General features: G+C 37.7%; 2 protein-coding genes across 2 annotated transcripts; both read right to left on the bottom strand.

The window, feature by feature from the left end:
• Positions 1-10,133: 10,133 nt before the first annotated feature.
• On the bottom strand, positions 10,134-16,865 carry nkx3.3 (NK3 homeobox 3). Its single transcript, XM_051917723.1, has 2 exons — positions 12,611-16,865; positions 10,134-11,282 (listed from the first exon to the last, which is right to left on the bottom strand). The coding sequence occupies exons 1-2, from the start codon at positions 12,897-12,899 to the stop codon at positions 10,855-10,857; spliced, it is 717 nt and encodes a 238-aa protein (XP_051773683.1). The 5' UTR covers positions 12,900-16,865; the 3' UTR covers positions 10,134-10,854.
• Positions 16,866-18,923: 2,058 nt separating this feature from the next.
• nkx2.3 (NK2 homeobox 3) lies at positions 18,924-21,257 on the bottom strand. Its single transcript, XM_051917721.1, has 2 exons — positions 20,918-21,257; positions 18,924-19,944 (listed from the first exon to the last, which is right to left on the bottom strand). Exons 1-2 carry the CDS (start codon positions 21,255-21,257, stop codon positions 19,319-19,321), a joined length of 966 nt encoding a protein of 321 aa, XP_051773681.1. The 3' UTR covers positions 18,924-19,318.
• Positions 21,258-22,079: the final 822 nt, after the last annotated feature.

Here is a 22,079-nt window from a genome sequence, read left to right on the forward strand (position 1 = left end):
AACAGGTTAGAAGCATATCAGAGCCCTTAGCAGCCCATCTATGGCCAGGGGAGTGTAAAAATATTCACACACTGGTGCCAGAAAACACCATGTTCCCACACTCACGAACTCATCACGCAGCCCAAAAAGGAAAACCACTTTTCTCCATCTTTTTATGGTAAACAACAACTTCATGTGCATATTTTGAACTTGGCATGGAATATTGAACATTTGCTAGAGTGTGATTTTGTACACCACTGCAGAATAATACGAAAGCATAACTTATACTAAAACTATGGAGACCATAATTGCATTTGCCAGAAGAAAAAAACAAAACACGCATTGCTGTTTCCAGTTTGTGTATAGTCTATCGTCTCGGTTACTGATGTAGCCCTCATTCCCTTAAAGAGGAAAACTGAGATATTGGGGTATCACTTGGAAGCCCCAACCACCTCTCAGTAGTAAAAAACGGGCCAATGAATATTGGTGAGTGAGATTTGCATGCCGAGCCACTCTTACCTAGACACACAGGTATATAAGGCCGGCTCACACTCATTCATTCAGGTTTATGCTGAGGAGCCGAGACAGGGATCCCGGTCATTTAGCGGTGGTTCAGGGTTGTGGCAGGAGGGATGTAACATCTCTGTCCCCTCCTTCAGGGAACGAAGGTTACATCAGTAACTGAGACATTACCATTCAGTAAGTCACGTTCGACGTTACGTCGATACAGATGTATTAGGGTCCCTATGGAAAGCGCCACAGCCACTGAACTGTGTTACGAGTGTCGGAGATGCAGATACTAGCAAGCTGTAGCGTGCCCTTTTGACAACTGCCCTCTACACAGTCATAACCTACCCAGCGCCCCACGTAAGCCCAAGGAAAATAGTCCTACATAACAATGGGATAAAAGGGAAAGGGCTTACCTGGAGACAGTGGTAGCTGCTGTTCCTCTTATTGTGATATTTCACCGGGAAGAGTGCTTTAGATCTCAATTTCCATATTTTACAGCCATGACCAGTGTTGTTAACACTGGGGAAGCATGCCTAATGGAGAGGGTTGCTATGGAGGCCACACCCTGCCAAAAGGGAGGTAATGTATGGTGGATACACATATGGACTGACCTGTGGGGCAGTGCTACAAACGGAAGATCTCTGCGATAGGTCCTACCTAGCCAGGAAGGAACTGCTACCTGATTCAGAGACAGGGCAGAGCAGAACTGCCCAGGGAAAGACACGGGTTTACAGACAGGGAAACTATACAGTGGAAAGTACACATATGGGATTAACAAGAGGGAATAACACCATATGGGCATCTATCCCAGTACAAGGGCTGACTAACCAGGCATGTACACGAGTACTGGGCCTGGCGTCGGAACTCAAGTCACGATTCGCTGACCGAAAATGCCTGCAGGTCCCTCACCCTCTTGTCTTTAGAGACAGGATCTTAAGCTCGACTGACTCCAGCGGCTCAAATGGAGCTCTCTGTAGCCCAGAAAGGACCACAAATAGGTCCCAGGAGGGGATGAGGCACAGCCTGGAAGGATTTAGCCTTCTGTCACTTCTCAGGAACCTGATGACCAGATTGAGGAGCATCAGGTCTGAAAACCAGGTCCAGGTGGGCCAGTAAGGCACAACCAACAAGACCTGCTCCTTATCCTCCCTGACCTTGCACAGTTTCTGTGTGAGCAGGCTCACTGGAGAAAAACATACTTGCGTAGGCCCTGGGGCCAGCTGTGTGCCAGCGCATCTATACCGAGGGTCCCCTCTGTCAGGGAATAAAACAACTGGCACTGGGAGGACCCCTGGGAGGCAAATAGGTCTACCTGTGCATCCCCGAATCGACTCCAGATCAACTGGACCACCTGGGGGTGGATTCTCCATTCTGCCAAGAACGTGAGCTGTCGTAAGAGCGCATCGACCACACGATTGAGCTCGCCAGGGACGTGAACAGTGCGGAGCGACTTGAGCCGCTGCTGAATGAGGAGATGGCAAGAGAGTTGTGACATGCGACGTGAGCGTACCTCGCCTTGGTGGTCAATGTATGCAACAGTCGCAGTGTTGTCCGTGCGGACCAACAGTGCTTGCCCTGAAGCAACACTTAAAACTGGCGCAGGGCAAACAGTACTGCCAGCAGTTCCAGGCAATTGGTATGATACTGCAGTTGAGGTCCTGTCCAGGAGCCCGAAGCTGCATGCCCGTTACACACAGCACCCCAACCTGTTCTGGAGGCATCTGTTTTAACAACAACAAGCCTGGACACTTGCTGGGGCCTAACCAGGAAAACATAGCATCCTGAAGTAGAGGCAATGAGTGTAGTGTGACTCTTACCAGTCCGTGATGGACTGGCTAGGGGGGCGTGAGGAAGCTACGCTTCCTCTAACACAAACTCCCCGCCTGTGGCGAAAGAAGGGGGCCGGGAGTGACGAAGCAGAGTGTCTGACCCGGGGAGTGAGGAAACTGCTCTTATTTAAGAATAGGTGGAACAAGCCAAAATGAAGCAAAGATTCTCCACCCAGGCCCTCCTCCAGGGGAAGGAGTAGTGTGTTCACCAGCTCCTGAGAAAGAGAAATCTCATGCATCTCCAGGTCACCCGTCTTGGGCCCGCCTAGCAGGGGCGTGGGAAGATGTTTTAGGGTGGGGGTGCTGTGCGTGCATGCGCGCGCCCGAGGGGGTGGAATACTTAATCAAAAGAAGCATTTATTAAGTAAATAAAACGCGTCAAAACTCCAGGAAACAACAAGCATATTGCTGAGAAAAAAAGAAAAAAAATCACTGAGAACACTGCATAGCCCATACACCAGGACATTTGACTGCACACTTGAAATATATTAGCTTCAGTGTTTAACAAATAAAAAGTGTAAAACTTTTTTTTTTTTTCAGTACATTCGAGATTTCCATGTTACACTTTTAAGTTACATGTCGCCTAGCCCTAACCACAACCTATCCCAGCATAAACGGTGATACATTATAATATTTGTTATTAAAGTATCAACAACATTCAGAAACATAAGAGAAAGCGTAGGCAGTGCTGCGTGCATGATTTGGCATGGCAGAATGCGCGCAACGAGCGTTCTTTTTATAATCACTAAAAAGATGAAAGTTCGTCGCGATCTCACAATGCTTCAATAACTGCACAATGATTCTTTAATAATAATGTCTACACTTTTTTCATCAGGATTTGCCAGCATGCAAAGCATTCAGGTCTGAACAAAAACTCCGGCATTTTGAGCGGTGAGTGGATTCTACGTCTCATTGCGTTCCAGAAATCAACAGATTTGTCTGTGATTGGCATTACTCAACGCTGCAAAACACGTTATTGGAAACTCTGCCTATGCTTGAGCCATAAAGCGTTTTTATTAGATCTTAGTTGTTCTTTAAAAAAAAAAAAAAAAAAGATTTCTCATTTAAAGTGTTTATTACAAACAAATTATTAAATTATAAAAATGAATAATTGTAACTGAACAAAAAATTGCATTGCATTTACTGTCCTGAGAAAACAGGGGGTGCTGCAGCACCTCCAGCACCCCCACTTCCCGCGCCTACGCCGCGGCTGAGCCGAGCCGGAGTGCTTCTTTTTAGTGTAGAATCCACAGGGTGACGGTTCATGCTCTCATAATAAGAACATGAACCATCCACAAAAGCTCTTGCTCTTTTAGGGAAATCTGCTCTTTTGCGCCAAAGCGTCGATGTGTGAATCGCCGAACGTAACTGTGCAAAAGCTTTTATGAATGGCGAAACACCGCTGAATGCACCCTTTCACCGGCAAGGGAAACCTCCTCTTGTAGAACAAGCTCTTTTAGAGGCGATTGGAAGAGAGTGATCGCTGTGCATAACTTCTCGGCGCCGAAGCAAAAATCTGAATGAGTGAATGCGAGCCAGCTTTATATACCTGTGTTTCTGGGTAGGAGTGGCTCGGCATGCAAATCTCACTCGCCAAAATTCATTGGCCCGTTTTTTACTACTCAGAGTTAATGAGGCTCCCAAGTGAGACCCCAATACATCAGTATCGATATAATGTCGAACATAACTGACTGAATGGGAACAATTTTTCCATTTACACGCGAAAAGTATATCGTTACACACGCACAAAAATGTTCCTGTTGCGCATGCAATAGTCTCCTATTGAGCGAATACAATTTTAAAGTCAACTTAAAATCAACCCTCTCCGACTGTGAACAATTCTTTTGTGAACCTTATTTCAAATGAAGAAAAAAAAGTTGTTATCTAGGAAACAAATTTTCCTTTGCAGCTGACGTCATGAAACCTGCCCTGGCTAGATTCTGGTATGTAACTAATCTAATTTATTTTCGATAAAAATCAAACTCTGTTCCAAACTTTTCTCTTAGAATATCCAGAGTATCATAAACGATTATTTGTTTAGTTCACCAAATGGCAGAAAGCTGCAATAGGGGTGAGCTTTATCATTAACCATATCAACACATCTAAAACACTCTCATCCCTAAAGAAAAATATTTATGCACTGAGTATTTTTTACATTAATTTTCCTAACCGCGCACTCATAAAACTTAAATCTGTGGAATTACAAATCCATGCTTGTGGTTAAAAGGCTCAGTGTGTGTTTTCACAGAAGAGAAGGAGAGCTGATGGCTGATAAATGCATCGCACTGGAGGAGAGTTCATCTCTTATGGTTTTACTGTAAATGTTTACATTCCAGCATGCCGTGATGTTATCAGCTAATCGTTTTTGGAACAAACTGTGGAGTCCTGTGGGTCGGATTATTGGTGGTGGTGTTGGGGGGATTCGCCTGAGGAGACAAGGTCAATGTGAAGTGGTGCTCACTCCAAACAAAGGTATTAACTTTGGGCCATTTCTTTCCTCTTTCATGCCCTTTCTATTGCCTCTGCAAATGCATTAACGTCTCTTTCCACTTTGCAAATGTGAAAATTTAGCTTCATGTTACGTCCTCCCACCTGAAAGCGTGATCATCTGTTCAAGCATCATAGAGAGGCAGTTATGGACTCAATGACTTTTTATTTTGAAGGTGATGTTTTTTTGTTTTTATTTATTTTTGTTTAAAATTCTTTCTCCTGTCCTAACTTATGTAGAGACAACTTTGAGTAGGTTACCAACTTCAGTGGATTTCCCTAAAAAAGTTTCAACATTGTTGATCTGTGGTGCTGTCAAAACAAAACTGTCTCAACCAATGGCATGAGTTGTGTTTAATCTTTAATTGCAGAAATAGGGGAAAAACCTGTTTGAAAACTGTCATTACTTTTCTGGTTCCTTTTTGGTGACACTAATGGTGCAGAAATTAAATGGTGCCTTTAAAGATGAGCATTAAACTTTTGTCGTCTCACTGATATTGGTATAAATAAGCTGTTTTGTTATGCTCTATGCAAAGTAAAAAAAAAAAAAAAATTGATACCCCAGAACCTCTGGTCCTTTTGTTTTGTTATTGTTGCTCATCAAGGAAATTGTGTGACATCCTGGAAGTACTTTACAGATATTTTGTGCAAAAACCCTCAATCAGTGTCCTGGCTGAAGACAGACTCTTTGTTCTTCAGAAGTTAAACTGGGAGGGTCCGACTCATGGTTGATGTGTTTTGAATCCATTCTTTGTTGCACCTATTTTAATTTTCTCACAAATGAATGTCGGAGTGAAACATGGCAAAATAACAATTTGTGTTTTTTTTTTTGGTGTCAGTGTGAGGCTTAATTGCTTAGGGGTTTTGTTGTAGCAGGTAAAAATGAACATGCACTGGGCAAACTCTCCTACCCGCTTTTGTTTTCTTTGTGAGGGTTTGTGAGCCTGCTCACTCTAGTCTGCACGAATCGTCTGCACTACTCAAAAACTGTTTACATACTTTTTCACGATACATTTTTTTGTATAAACACAGACATCCATATGGTGCTCAACTGTGCCCTAATTCCTCTTGAGAAGCTGATCTATTCATATGTTTGTGTAGAAGACAAGAGTATTGTAGGCCTTGTGCATATAAGAGCCGTTATCATTAAATGGTTTTAATCCTAAAAAAAAGATTCTAACTGAATACATAAAGAATAGCAACTTTGGATGCATTTAATTGTTTAGCTTCAAAGTCTTCACATAAGAAACAAAGAAATTTGATATTGTAGATATTAATGAGGTTATAAAAAATGCTGGTTCATTTATTCTTGCTGATATTTTTGCAATATTTTTTCATTATAGTAATGTAAATTCCATTTAAGTAGTATGCCATTTACAGCACATGATTGGCTCCAGAATATACTGATGGTACACATGCGGTATAAAAGTAGGAATAATGAATTACAGACAGTTTAGTTATTTTGTCAGAAAATATCAGTATTTATTCACTAGACTGAGTGACACCTATCTCAGAAACGGAAATCCATGTTTTGCCCTTGGATGCCTCTCATGCAATGAACAATACACGGTATGTTACTATGATTTCATCCATGAATCTAGATAGACATAGACCATCTAAAGCATTAGTAGATGCAGGTGTCAGAGGGTGTGATTGTAGATGGATGCTGTATTTTGGTGATAGTGAACCTCCTTTCTCTTGCCTTTATGAGGGTGTTGTCTCCTCAAACGCACATGATTAATGTACTCTGGGCTTTAGCCAGACTCTGTTGTGCAACACAGACATGGTCTATTGACTGTATCTGAATCATGCAGATATCACGAAAGGGCTGCTTAAACTCATGTGAACTGCTTTATATTGTGATGGTTGAAATAGAATTATATTTCTCTGCCTGCCCACACATTTTTTTTTTTTTCAATAGACAGCAGACTAATCCTTCGATGTATGCAAGGCAGCACAATCTCAGTCACATGGAACAACACACATTTTAACATTTAGATTTAGATACCTGAAACACTGCAGATATTCGTTACAGTTAATGAACAGGCTAAATTAACTGGCTAAAGTTGAATTGATTTGTTTTACAATTGCGAAATTATTATCTGCAGTGTCATTTAAAAGAAACTGATCAGCAGATGATTTACTTCAAATATATCATGCATTGTATTATAACCTATTCAGCTTTGCTTTCCTGTTTATTTCAGTATTATAGATATGTATTTAATACAAGACATTGAAGAAAGAAAGAAAGAAAGAAAGAAAGAAAGAAAGAAAGAAAGACACATATATGTCCATATCAGAATAGTCTGTCATTGAATAATCTCATATAAAGCCTTTTATACACCATGTTATTTGGCACGTAAACAGCACTTTTGTAAACGTGTTTGACCTCAGTCACCTCACGATACAGTCCTTCTCAAACATAGGACTGCAGACTTTTCAAAACAGTCTGTCAGACACTGTTGTTCTTCATGAAAATGAACTGCACGTCTTGCATGCGAGGTCAGAGACAGGACAGATTAAAGATAATTTGATATTTCATCTGTTAAACTGTAAAGGCCCATTTACACCAAGAACAATAGCTGTGAAGATGGATATAATGATAACTATATTATATCGTCCGCTATCATTCTGTTTATTATAAGCGTGCGCTGCAGTTTTTTCTTCTGCCGCTCAAGCTCTTTACAGCAGGATGGATTTTGATTGGCTGTCATTGTTTTTACTGTTCAAAAAAATCGTTCTAGGGTGCGTTTCCCAAGACCAACTGTGGTCGCAAGTTTTGTAGTTACCAACACAACTCATTGGAACTTGAGACCATAGTCGGCTAATGATGCTTTTGGTAAACGTACCCTTTTTTGGTAAATGAAACAAAGTGATTCCAACGATATTGTTTATCTGTTCCGTTATCGTTATAGTCGTGGTGTGTACTGCTATTCTTTTATATAAATATCTTTATCGTTATCGCTTGTGGTGTGAACGGGCCTTAATTCTAATTTCAGATTGACTGACTTTAAGTAGCCTACATTTAATTTCATTTAATTTCATTTAAAACTAGGGCTTTGTATTGACACAAATTTCATGATTTGATTTCATTTTGATTCACAAGCTTGTGATTCGATTCCGATTCAGTTTGATTCGATATCGATTATTTTGGATATATAGCCTATACAGTGCACTGCAAATTTTCTCAAGAAAAAAAAAAATAAAAAAATATATATATATATATATATATATGTGTGTGTAATGTTGTAAACTAGCCCTATAGGAAGTCTGTACAGTTAATACAAACACTTACATTCCACACAAAGACGTTTTTATAATAATAAAGCATACTAACTTTATAATTACATAATTATGTTTCTCCAATTACTTTTTTGAAATAAACATTTAAATGGCGGCTGTCATAAAATCTGCAGATTTATTCAAACATACATTAAAGGTGCAATATGTAATATTTTCTGTCCGCTAGAGGTCGCTAGAGGCCTATTCAAAACAAAGGCATAGCTTGATGACGCCAAGTTTGAGCGCTTAATCTTGGGACATGTGGTCTTCACCTCAACGGCCGGTGGAAAAGAATTGGGATAGGACTCGGGAAGAAATCATGTTCATGGATGCGATTATTAACGTTATTGTAGTATGAAGCAGAGCAGGAGCGAGTGTTGTGGGAGCTGAACAAGGCCGCTGGAGCGATTGCGCAACACACGCCGCGAGCAGCGGAACTTTTATTATGCCGCAGTCGCCGGCGCTGCTTCCGCTTTTCCGGTCATGAGTATGAGGTAACGCAGCTCTGTTTATCATATTAGATACATTTGAGTGTGTTGAAAATGATGTTATAACGTTACTCTGTGCGTTCGCTCAGTGGCTGCTGTGAGACACTTGTTACACACTGCAGTAAGCTAGATCAATTTTAGAATATCATATTAAATGCTGGATGGCTTGTGTTGATAAATGCAATTAATTTAAAAAAATATTGTATGATGGAGTTTCTGTATTACTGTTACTAAAAATAAAGCTGCATCTGATTATGCTATGTTAGCTACTTCACAAAATAGTGTTTTTCTCTGAGGCATGGTAAAGCATGGTACTCACAAAAAATCAAGAAATTCGATTTAAACAATAAAACTAACGTTAAACGTGTTGAGCTATATAACAATAACTAGTTTTCTTACCTATTAAAACATGTAAATATTAAAGCGTCTTTGGTGGTTCCATGGTTTCTACAAAATAAAACCGGAAACTGAGGGTAACGCGGGTATGACGCAATTGACAGGCGACTCCTCACATGTCCCGGAGCCTTGGTTAAAATTGCATTTTTCTTATGATTTACAAATAGTTGCAAACATTTGGGATATTTTATGTACTCAAGTGAACAAAATATATACCACTGGCCTAGTGGTTTTTGGATATTTTACTGCAAAATTCTTACATATTGCACCTTTAAATATTGAAGAACCATAAAAATATAATAAATAGGCTATGTATTATGGTGTATATATTTAGCAAAATGCTCCTCTCTAGAGTTCATTTTTACGGAGCCCCACACATGACATGCAAGAAAAAAAAATTAAATCGTGCGCACGATTTACTAATTAGTTCCCTCGATTTACTAAAACGTGCACACAATTTACTATTTAGTTCCCTCGATTTATAAATCATGCGCATGATACTATTTTTATTATTTTTTTCCTGCATGTCCTGTCCAGAATTTAAAATCCGAGACTTTGTTTCATTTCAAAAGTATCAAAGCACAAAGCTTAGTGGATAGGGAGGCGTGCTATACCATTCATTCATCAACTGAAAAGGACAGACTAAAAGATAGATTCTTGTGATTTAAGAATCGATATAGGTTCATAAAAATTAGAAATCGGGAAATCAATCTTTTTTACTCAGCCCTTTTTAAAACATATTTATACAGCCAGTATGGCCTCAGTAGGAGATTTTAGTGTTTATCTAATATTATAACTATTGAATTCTTCTTACATTCGTGTACTGAGGGTATTTTCATTGGCTTTTATCTGTATGTTAGCCTGTCACGTCAAGCCATTATGCACAAAAAATCTTTTGATCATTGCTTCCTCTTAAATTATTGCCTTTAAGCCATTAATCTCCATACTCTGTGTTGACAAACCCTCTTAAGCTTTACGCTTTTGCGGTTAGATTGTCTCAGACACAAGATATTTTTTTCTTTTTCTTTTTTTCTAAAACCTACTGTAACTTTATTAAACCTGTATTTTTCTGTACAGGACAGTGACTTTTAGACTGGATTTAATTTAGGCTTTGATTTAAAACAGTTGACACATTTTAAGACATATACAGTGTATATTCATGGTGATGTAAATAAACATGAACTTTAATCAGTGACAAATGCTAACAGAAAAACTCCCCAAACTAGCTAGACACACTCCATATCAAAGCATTTACAGTGGACCAGCAGTAAATAGTATTTGAACATTTAAAAATGTATGGATCCCTTTGCATTAGATAACAAATATTACACCAAACTAATATTAAGTGGCATTCAGTCATACAAAACATTTTATTAATGGAAGATTGTTAAGTTTTGAATTATACAATATTTGGACACTTTCTGACTTTGTCAAATGTTAGTGGAATGTGCATCCACTAAATTTGTTTTAAGATGCTACTTTTTGGTTTGATATTTTGTTATCTAAAGCAATGAAACTCATAGATTTTAAGTGTGCATTACATTTCCAAATACATTAGTGGCCACTGTATAACATGACAGTTATGACAACAAATGAGAGAAACTCTATTGAATGAATTGTCTTTGCTTTGGCTTAATGATCATTATTGATCATAATGATTATGAGCAGAACATCAGATTCCTCTTTTGGTTTCATTGTCATTCTACAGTTTATTATGCTTTCAGCATTTAAAATCCTGCTGGAGGAATAGCAGTTTTGTTTGCTCTTTTCTCTCTGCATAAATGCACTTTAGCTGTTTTTGACTGTTCATGTCTCCACAATCACTTTCCACATGATGCTGTAACTCTGGTAAATCAGTACAGGCCACCACTTAAAGTGTTTCCTCAGATCCAAGGCTGGAAGCAGAACATATAAGGATAGTATGGGAATGACTGGTATAGGGGAGGAACAGAGGGACTGGGCAGCTCCTCTGTGTTATATTGCCTCTCGTCGTTTCTCACCAGTACCTTCACTGCCACTCTCTTTGCAAGGGCTGTTGTGGGAGTCGTCGCGAGCTCGGCTGCCATTTGCCGCCGTTTAGTTTTGTATCTCCTGTTCTGGAACCAGATCTTCACTTGTGTCTCGGTCAGTTTGAGCGCTCCTGCCAGGTCAGCCCGCTCAGGGCCAGACAGGTACCGCTGCAGGTTAAAGCGCCGCTCCAGCTCGTACACCTGTGCGTGAGAAAATGCTGCCCGAGACCTTTTTTTGCTCGATTTGGAGTTGTTTTCTTCAAAGTTGCAGCTCTGTGGTTTCTGTTGGTCCATGTTGTGATCTGTAAAGATGGACAAAAAAAAAAAAAAAACAGGTTTAGGCTCTGTTTGGAAAATCAGAGGCCTTTGTGCTGTGGACCCATAAGATTAATTAAAAAATTGTACAATTTTGACCAGTGACCATTAAGAACTTAATAATCCCAACATACATAATGTGGAGTGGACTGCAGATATTTACTATAAAGCAATGAGAAATGTTTTAATTCTCTTAATTTCTGCTGTGTCTTAAATGTTGATATATTGTAAACTGTATAAATTAGTGTCGAGAACAAAAAGTGCTGTTTTTTTAACCCTTACTTATATAATTTAAAACATGGATACTATAAATGTTGTAACTGAATTTATTGTTGTATAATCAAATGTAATAATTATTATGCTCTATCACCTTCCACTCCCATTTAATTTTAAACACTTTAATTCAAAATGGTCACCATTTTTTGTAACTTTAAAAATTGGAAACAAATATAGAAATACATAAAATATTGACCAGCAATTAAAAATCATACAGTCTTGTTTTGTTTTAAATATGAAAATCTTTGATGATAGTTGATGAAACCAGATCTGTCCTTTAATGTTCACTAAAATGAGCATAAATCTGATTATATTTCTCTTTGTAAAAACATTTACAGGTATTTACAAGACAAAAACCATTTTGAGTATAATTTTATGTCTGTTTTATAGTTTGATTTGTGATCATGGATGTTAAATGTCAGAACTGTTCTTATATGAATGATCTGTTGTTTAATTTTGTTCTATTGAACCCACAAATATTAAACAGAATTAGACAGTGTATATAGGTTATATATTTGCCACAACTCACGCTGGTTTTTTTTTTTTTTTTTTTTTTTTTAGGTTTTCATAGAGGTTAGCTTACGTATTTTTTAATTGTATCCAATTGAATGCAATTTTTTTTTTTAATTAAAATTCTTCATATAATTGTGCCGTTTTGAATTAAAATGTTGAAATTGGATTTGAGTGATGCGTATTATTTTTTTTAATACGTTTTATTACCACAATAAATTAATGCATGAAGTGTAAAATGTCAGGTACCGACAACAGCACTCTTTGCATTAACGTTAATGTACACAGTTTATGTATAGCCCTATGGTTTTTTTTTTTCTAAACTAAATGTTAATCTGTAGCAGACAAATATGGGAACATTATACATTATATTTGCAAGTATAATGCAAAAAAAAAAAAAGAAGAAGAAGAAGAAAAAAAAAAACCCGAGTTACAAATGTTGAAACAAAATGTTTTACAACACTGCCCATGCAGTCTCCCCGTATATTACAACGTATAGGCTATACGCGAAGTTCTTTTAATGTCTCACCGTGTCGTCTTTCTAGTGAATTGTCTTCTCCTCCTGTTGATTCATCCTCGCATGAATGCTGGTCAGAGGATGATGAGTCTAGCACGAGCACACAGGAAGAGATGCGCCTCTGCGCGCTCTCAGCGCCAGCGTTCCCCACCGGCAGAGATGAGCTTGAACAATCCTGCTCCCCTCTCTCCACATGAACCCGCTCTTCTGCGTATTCCTCATTAAGACGGCAATTTTTCTCGCAATCAAGTTCTCGGTTTAATATGTTGTGGATGGAAAAGGATGTGCGGTTATTCGCCATTTAAAACATTTACGTAACCTGCTCGTCAATTTTCGATGGCCTGCAGTTTTGCGCTTCTATCTGGGAAGCTCCTGCGCGTTCATGGCGATGGATTAGTCCACGGTATAATGGTTTTCCTCTTTGAGTGTCATTTAATTGTTGCAAAACTTCTTCTGACCCAATCAACAAGCAAGTGTCAGAAAATGTCATGTGCGCACTAGTCCTCTCTGTTCTCTTTCCAGACATGGTGCCAATGGGCTTTCTGGAGCACTTCGCTCCTCCCTCTAAAACAGACGTGTAGAAATAGAAAACCTATCGAAATCGGTTTACTACCACACGTTCTTACTGGCTTTGTTAGTTTGTTAGGACATTTTTGTTTTTCGATGACAAAGAAGGATGTCCGAGACTATAAAAAGGAGATTTTTTTAGATTTAGTTTAAAACAAGGTGTTGTATATATGTGTTCTTTGTACTCATACTGGTTTCATATGTTTATGAAAAACGTTTATTACATTTTTAATCAACAAAACAAAACTCTCAAGTGGTAAAAAAGTAGCCTACTAAAATATTTGCACCTTGAATACAGCGAGGGTGAACTTAATCAGTATTTTCAAAAAGGTTTTCAAATATACTTTTCAAGATTTAAAAAACATTAGATTACCCATTACGACATGAAAACGTGCCTTAATAACTATGGTCAACATATCTGACATTTTAAAGAAAAACGTTAAGACCTTGACAGACATGGGGGTCGAAACTAAAGGAAAGTCCCTCTGTTTTATGGTTAGTCAAAGATAGCAAAATGGCTTCTCGCTTGTTGGTCACGCCACACTGACTTTGACATAATTTTTCAAACTTTTGTCAGCCGAATCAAACAACTTATGCCAACATATGGTTTTTCTGGAATTTCACAGGATTTTATTTTATTTTTTATGCTAAAACAATTAACATAGATATTACTGAATTTAAGGTAGGAAATCACAATTTTGATGTTAATTATAGAAGAGGTGCAATCAAGTCATTTTGAATTGATTTAATATTTTATGTATTTCGAAATTTAGATGCCTATACTGGAGGTCACAATTTCAAAGGTAACGCTGACTAAAACATTAAAATAAGACCCTAAATCCTCAAAATAGGCTAAGTAGCATTATTTTTGTATAGCCTGTGTACATCTAAAAACAGCACTTAATATTTAATGTTAGTTATTAATGTTCAACATTTGCATTGCTTAGACGTATAAAGTTATTCGGTGACTAATCGAATTCTTTTCTTTTATTCAATCTTTCGTTTCTCGTCTGATGTAATGCAGTTTCATGTTCAGTTTCTTTTATTTGTATTAATTATATAAGCTGTTATAGGCAATTATGTGTATGCTACTTGTCATGTTCTTAATTCAAATTCTATTGTTCTAAAACACATTTGTTCTTATGAAGCTCGAAATATAATAAAGTGTTTTTCGTCTTTAACTGAAACTGAAACTTTTTTCAGCTTTTCTTTTCCTTCGAAATGCTCTTTTGTAAAATTCAAACGTTTGTTTATTCTTTTAGCCTACCATACACTACACTGATCTCGCTATATTTTTAAGCATGCTAATATATAATGAGCTATTTAAATAGGCCTATAGCTTAACTGAAACGTATTTTTTTTATAAACTTGCTTTATTAGTAGTGGAATTTTACATTTGCATCTTGAATTCAATAATGTATTTTTTATTATTGCTCTAAATGCTTATTTTTCGTAAATGCTAATTTGTGAAGCACAAAAAAAATGTGAGTTTCAATTCAAATGTCTTTCGCGTAAACGCTCTTTATCCTACCTGTAATAGGCTATTTTTAACTCGTACACGTTTTGTGAAATTTCTCTCGGATCCTGGCAGGGTTTTTAAGGAGTTACACAGAATAGAACATTAATAGGTCCAGTTTACAGCGAAATTCCTATGAATGCGCATATTTCGATTCTGTATGACATTATAAGGTAAATCTTAGTTTGTTGTAAATGATTCTCAAAGCTATTGTTGTCCGTTTGTGTTTATGAAATACGATTGTAGCGCCTCCAAGTGGCCAGCTGGTGTTCATCTGCTGTCCGTGTGTTTGAATATCTGGTTGACCAGCCAATGGCCTGCTTGTAGCAGCTAGAAAATAGCTATGTTCCGAGATTTTCCAACATTCCTAAAACGTCACATCTTTTTTAATTCAATAATCCTTTGTGACAACAAAATTCCATAAGTTAAAGACAGCAGACTTGAAATTGTGTTTCCACATGGTTGTAAATAAATATTTGCAATAAAAAGGTGACATAGCCTATGTGGATTGTACTGAATATGCTTTTAATGTGAGTGTTTTTTTACTCACCCTACTGAATTGTAGCTTTCACAGAATATAATGCTCAACAGATAGGTGCATGTGTACTACATACCCTAAAAAAGTTAAAAGTTCATTCTTTGAGACAAAAATATGATGACAAGCTTGTGGTGCTTGTATTTGGTCTAATGTTTCACATGTAGCTTACTAAGAGCTCACAAACCAAACTATGCCAGATCTTGTAAGTGGTTCATGTTTTTAAAAAAACTTTGAACAGGATGCTATTCTTTTGTTTGCACTTTCACCATGGTCAACCAAATAAATATTACTCTGCTGTTGTTTATGTTGAGTAAGCTATATCACCATATTGGGAGGTCTGAAATGTTTTAAGTGTTTTTCACTCTGAAGAAACACTCTAATTCAGTTAAGTTAGTCACACAGAAAAATCCTCCAGGGGTTGCACATCAGATTCAGTGGCCAAGTTTATTTCTCTACTTTTCAGATGTTTCTGAAGAATATAGTGATTCATTTCTAGTTAAAGAAGTGGGAAAAGGTCAAATTTCACATGCATCATATTCTCAGGAATAAAGAATTACAATCTTGACAAGTAAAGGCCTACCTCGTCTTTATATTTCTAAACTTTTTTAGAAGATTTTCGGAGGACCAACAGCTCTTGTGTGCAAAAAGTGCGTTTGGATGGCAGATCGAACGTGGCATGACCAGCAGGGGGCGCTTTCCACCCTGTAACACCCATTGTAAAGGTGCTGACAGTATAAATTACATTTAGGATAACACTCAAAGCTGTGGTACTCAACCTTTGTGGATTTCTCGTAAGATATGGCATTTATCACACCGAGATTTCTGACAAAATCAAGACCTGTTAATAATCCTTTATCTGTCTTTCCTCCCCATAAAACGCAAATGTGTTTGTTCATTAGCCTATCTATTAAAGCTGTGATGTTTGAGATCAGTGAAATGATAACGGGTTATACAAGCATAACATTCAAATGCTGTGATTTATGCTTATGCTGCTGTTTTCATAACACATGCATCCCTTTCCTCTTTTATTTTCATTTATAACGATTGGTTTCAATGTTAATTTAGGCTAATTGTCACCACTTTAATCCCTTTAAAATGTCCAGCTTATTTACTTAATTTCTCCTTGTCCTCCATATATAGACAATCATTTGTTTGCCTGGTTTGCAGTTCAGAAGATGGATGCAATGACCTTATAGCTTTGACCTCTTGTTCTCTTGAAATAATTCTTGTGCTCCAAATCATCTTTTCCTTCCTTTTTTATCTCTCTCTACAGATAACCAGTCCATATAGATATTTTCTTCCTTCCTAACTGATTTAGGACGTCTGATTTAAGTAAGATTTCAGTAATATCCAGCTACAGGGAACATTGGCTAACGTTCTGGCAACATTCTCTCAAAGTTATGAACCAACGTTTTTTTTTTTTTTCCAGTAACGTTAATAGAACGTTTCTTTAAAGTTACCTGGTCTTTAATAATGTTCCCTAAACGTTAGCACAAAAACAAAACATACATCGTCAATGCAACGTTTTTCCAGAAACGTTTTAGTTGGACGTTCTTCTAACTTGAACTGTTACCGTTTGTTTCAGATTGTACATTCAAAAGTAACAATCCCATAGGCTAATATTTGCAAAATTGAATGTTCCCTTAACGTAATATTTTTTATATATTTACGTTTTGAACATTTTCATAAATTAGCATTAGCAAAACGTTCTTAGAACATGTTATTGTTAGCTGGGATAACAGTGAATAAGCTCAGAATTCTAAAACTAAAAACAATTATAATAATAGTTTACATTTTAACCAAATGTGGTCAAGCTAACAGAGTTTCGCCTCGGTTTTTAGCTTGATTGTTAACAACAAATGAAATCTGGCCATCCAACTACTAATATTTGGCCTATGACACACTGTTTAGGGGAACTAACCACACCCTCGGCTGATATTCGTCCAGAAATCCTTTCTATAGATTCATATCTCTAGTCCAGCACTCTCTATAGCGGCTCATCCTGAGGCATCGCCGCTCTGTCGCCATGAGTATTTACACTGAAGTGTCTGGGCCACTTACCCTGACAGCAGGTATGTCCAATGGCCTCGCAGTAGCGAGGGGAGCTGTTCATCCTTGCTATTAGCAGAGACAAACCCCTGATGACTCTGTTTACTTTTCTATTAATCTTCATTATTAGAGTGGGAGCTCTGGTGAAACCGTGAATGGGCTGAAGGATAAACGAGTTACGCCGTGCGTAATGGCGGAACATATACTTGTTTCCATTAAAGCTTTGTGTTTATTATTACAAAATTAAAATGATGAATTAGGTAGCCAGGAACTGGAATTCAGTAACTCCAATGAATCACGCAATGCCATTTTTTAAAAATTGTTGTCATTTAATAATGTTTTTTATTTCGTATGATTTTATATTGTTGATTGATATTGTTTCTTTTTACATTTGTGAATCGTTATAGCTGTTGATGCTGAATTTAGGCCCAAACTTTCTCGAGGGGTGTTTGTTTCCACAACGTGCACAAATACTGACATATGTTTAGTCAGGTATTTTAATAAATCAATTCATGTGCTAATATCCAAATTAACAGGATTTACTGAAGTAATGTTTAACAACTCGGAATGATTTCATTACGATTGCGCAGCTGAAAGTAATTTTTAAGAGTCAGGATAAAGTAAAAAAAAAAAGTCATTGAGGTAAAAGTTTTACAATGATTAAAATCTCTCGAGATAAACGCTTGTATAGTGTGATTAAATACGACGTGGGTCATTATAGACTCAGCAGTTACATCCAATAAAAACATGCCTTCTGCAGACAGTCTATACTGGAGAAGATTGGAACCTGCCATTCGAGGAAGAAGCAAAGAGGATGATGGAGAGAGTGGGAAATGATTCAAAACTCCCTTGTTTACATTGTTTATTAATTTGTTTATGTATTTAAAACCAATTGCAGACTAGGTCTACGTATTTCTTGTGAAATTGTTATTACTCAAAATAGTTCATATCTCAAATGCAATTAGTCATGATTCTATCAAAATAGGCCTACATAAACTTTTATCTTCTTGTCTGAAAAGTCAGGTTATTAAAGTATCGATTTAAAGCCGTTGCACGTTTTATTCTCTGCTATAGCATGCATTGGGTTTTCAAAAATCAAGTTATTGTCGTTTATTTTGTGAACCCTTCGTCTTTGAAAAACTGAGGAACAAAAGCGAATAATTGTGCGCGGAATTAATTTATGAGTCTCTCGTTAATATACGAACATATTAAAGTGCTATTTAAACAAGGCTGTGCTTGGGAGACTTTTGAAATGCGAATTATTCTTGTATATTATAGAAGGCTAATTATAAATGTTTTAATGTATAATAATAAAATAAAGCTTATTTCGTACACAAGTCTTTATTTTGATCAATATTACCATGAACGAAACACTTTAAATTAATATTTAATATTGCTAGAACATGTTTGACTCATATAGCAAACTACATACGGAAAATGCTGGGTTAAATAGCAGTAGCGTATCTAGAATTTTGTCTGCACCTCTTATTAAAACCCTTTTTTTTTTTTTTGCGTCTTGAATTTTATGTCTGTCAGTCATTCTCTTTCTTAAAATTAAATGTTGTAACTTAAATGTTCTTTAAAACTCGACTCTTATAGAGGCTATCCGTGTTTCAAATAGGCTAGTAAATATTTTAGCAGGACTTTTTAAAAAATAAAGTTTACTGTTTTTATTTTTACAATGTAGGTTTGCACAAAATCACACACACCATTGTCAATATTCGTAACATTTCTTAGGTAATAACTTTTCATCTATAAGTGCAATGAATGAGAAAACAAATGTCTCTGAGTATGGATACAATGGTGCCAGTCTAAAGTTGGACCCGCAAATGTTCAGGGAGTATGTTGTCCAAATAGGTGGTCTACATTGCTATGAATACTATTCATGTGCATTCGTTCAGCCATCATGGCAGGGTTGCTAAAAGAAATTCACTCAAGTTTATACTGAAAAGGCAGACTATACACGACCCTAGGCCTATAAAACATGGCTAACTGTGTGCTAATAATGTAAAGTTGTCATTTATTTACAGACGGCTGGGTTGCAATGGCACTACCATGCCCGAATCCCCTGCAGAGTCCCTTGGCACGCGGACACGGGTGTGCCTTGTGATGTCTGAGGTTGAGAATATGTTCCGAGGTTGTTCAGACTCATGCTCATCAGCGCGTTGGTGGATGTGTTTGCCGGGAGAGGTGGAAGGCTGGGATATGTACAGCTGTAAGGGTTTGTGTAAGCGGCGTTGTTATAAGATGAATAGCCGTTGTATGTGTACGGGCCTGGGTTCACCGCGTACGTGGCGTTGTAATTCTGTGATCCCGTTAAACACGGTTTGCCATCCCGGACCAGGACCGGCACCGCCACTCTCCTGGGCGGCGGCGGGTGATGGTGTCCTGCCATTTCCAGTGTTTTGTCTTGACGCTGTCGCTTGCATTTGTATCTTCGGTTCTGGAACCAAATTTTGACCTGCGTCGATGTCAGTTTTAGGGTACTAGCCAAATGTTCTCTCTCAGGAGCCGATAAATAGCGCTGCTGTTTGAAGCGCCGCTCGAGCTCAAAGACCTGCGCCTGGCTGAAGAGCACCCGCGGCTTCCGGCGCGTTCTCTGCCGCTGAGCGCGCTCCGTGTCCGAGTGCACCTCACCCTCACACTCCGGGGATCTGATGATGGCACCGCAGCTTTCTACAAAAGCAGGAGACAACAAAGGTACAACGCGAACTCGGTTAACTCTCCCTTAACGTGATTCATACAAGCATTTCCTTGCATAAACAAAAAAATTTGCGCATTACATGAGGCGAGTCTGGATGTAGGCCTATATCCAAAGTTTCTTTACCTCAAGTCTCGGTCACTTACAGACAAAATCGCCCAGATTGTGCATTATTTTAGAAATAATGTAAAATAAAATGAAACTTAAATTAAGATATGTAAAACCCAGTGTATAGTAGTAAAACTTTATTAGGCTACTAAATAAACAGGAGAATGCGTGAGCTAGTGCAAATTATGAAGATGTGCATTGATCAATAGATGAATCATATAATTACGTAGTGCAATAAATAAGTGGTCAGTCAATTATATAATACGAATATGTCTATATTTTATACATTTAGGCTACATATATGTGGTATACGATGTCTCTGACAGGGTTAAACCGAAAAAAGAAAAATATAATTTTCATAACATGCAATATTCACATTAAATATTATATAAATAATACAGCTTTATCGTAATTGTTTAACTTTAATATAATTACATACTTTAACGAGGTTATTTGCATTGAAGACGCATAAAAATAGGCCTACCAGGTTTCAAAGTGGCTCTTTTTCTATTTTTTTATTTGATTATTTTTTTCTTTTCAAAACTATAGTTTAAATTATTTGTCACATTTTTGTGAAAAAGTTTGATAGGCCTGCATGATGTATGACTTTTAATGCTAGTCAATACTAATAACCTCAAAGTTAGTTCTACATTTATGATAAAGCTGCGTGATTCATGCAAATTTTATGCTAATAACATTGTACTATACAACAAATTGACGCTTTGAATGAATCTGTTTTAATAATTCTTCCGAATATTCAGAGACACGTGCAATTCGATCTCCTCGTGACTTTCAGAATTCAAATTCATTCTCGTCAGTTGTAAAACACAAATCACCCACTCGTTTCATGGTCCTCAAGTTCATCTTCAAGTTTAGTGTCGACGTGTCCCAGGGCCGGATGGACGAACATCGGAGGGGAAAGGCTGCTCTCCACTAAACTATCCTGCATGGAGAGAGAGTTCAGAAAGGACATCTTCTCCTCGTTCTCCGAGAAGCCGGGGCTGTCTCCACCTCCGAGAAAACAGGATGATGGTGCCTGAAATCTCTCCTGCAGTTCCGGATGCAGTTGCGCGTGGTGTTGCGCGGGATGCAGAGATTGAAGGTGGCGGGACTGCTGCTCCAGTTTCAGTATATCCTTCACAGAAAACGGCGTTGATGTAGCCGGGCTCGGAAGCATCATCAGGCGCTGTTGGATTACATCTACAATGTTATTCCTGATTCAACTGGCAGCTTCGAGAAGTAAGCCCTGTTGAACAATTGTTTAGATAACCAACAATTTCAAGTAAACATACCTAAATGTGTCGATTAATCTCCCATTTTGTCATGGCTGCTTGATTTGCATGAAGAGAGGTGAGGACCGCCACTCGTCGGTGTGAAACTGTTGTGTGTTTTTCTTGGAGTCCGGCAGCACAAGGCAGTTCTTCTGCCCGGTGATGTCACGTTACCGGGGCGGGATGTAATGATCCTTCCTACAATCCACAGAGGAAACGCATAGTCTACAGTTTCATACCAGCAGAAAAAAAAAAAAAGAAAGAAAAAAAAACAGCCTAATATCACTACTTTTTCGATAGCTACAACCGAATTATTTAAGCATCCTTCAAAAAAAGTAAGGTTCTTCAAAGATGGGGGGGGACATCTTATCAAGAACACTGTTTTTTACTGTAAACAATATTGAGTTTGTTATAGGCTACGATTTTTTGGCGATTAAAAGTCTTGATTTCACATTATAGGTTTTCCAGATCAGTATTGATGAAGGTTTCTAAACTAGAAGGAGTTATTTGCGACACATACATTTAGGGTCTAATCGGAACTTTTTAAATTTTAAAAGTGTGTTTGAATAATTCCGAATGCAATGGACTTGATATATAAAATAGCTCAAGGATAAATTCTCCCACAAGGTCCTTATGAAAATGTAAATCGTGTTAAGTGATTCAGTCATGCTTTTACGCTCAATGCAAATTCATCTGTTCTGCTGGTGCTTTAAATAACCCAGAAACCTAAA

The sequence above is a fragment of the Ctenopharyngodon idella genome, chromosome 13 (assembly GCF_019924925.1).
Source record: "Ctenopharyngodon idella isolate HZGC_01 chromosome 13, HZGC01, whole genome shotgun sequence".
Lineage (NCBI taxonomy): Eukaryota > Metazoa > Chordata > Actinopteri > Cypriniformes > Xenocyprididae > Ctenopharyngodon > Ctenopharyngodon idella.

What these genes read in the sequence shown, in the direction of transcription:
- nkx3.3 (XM_051917723.1), bottom strand. Translation starts at nt 12,899, where the DNA reads ATGGCGAATAACCGCACATCCTTTTCCATCCACAACATATTAAACCGA. An exon ending in TTCACTAGAAAGACGACACG is followed by an intron (nt 11,283 to 12,610) that starts GTGAGACATTAA and finishes CCATCTTTACAG; the next exon opens with ATCACAACATGGACCAACAG.
- nkx2.3 (XM_051917721.1), bottom strand. Translation starts at nt 21,257, where the DNA reads ATGATGCTTCCGAGCCCGGCTACATCAACGCCGTTTTCTGTGAAGGAT. An exon ending in ACTTGAGGACCATGAAACGA is followed by an intron (nt 19,945 to 20,917) that starts GTGGGTGATTTG and finishes CTGCTTTTGTAG; the next exon opens with AAAGCTGCGGTGCCATCATC.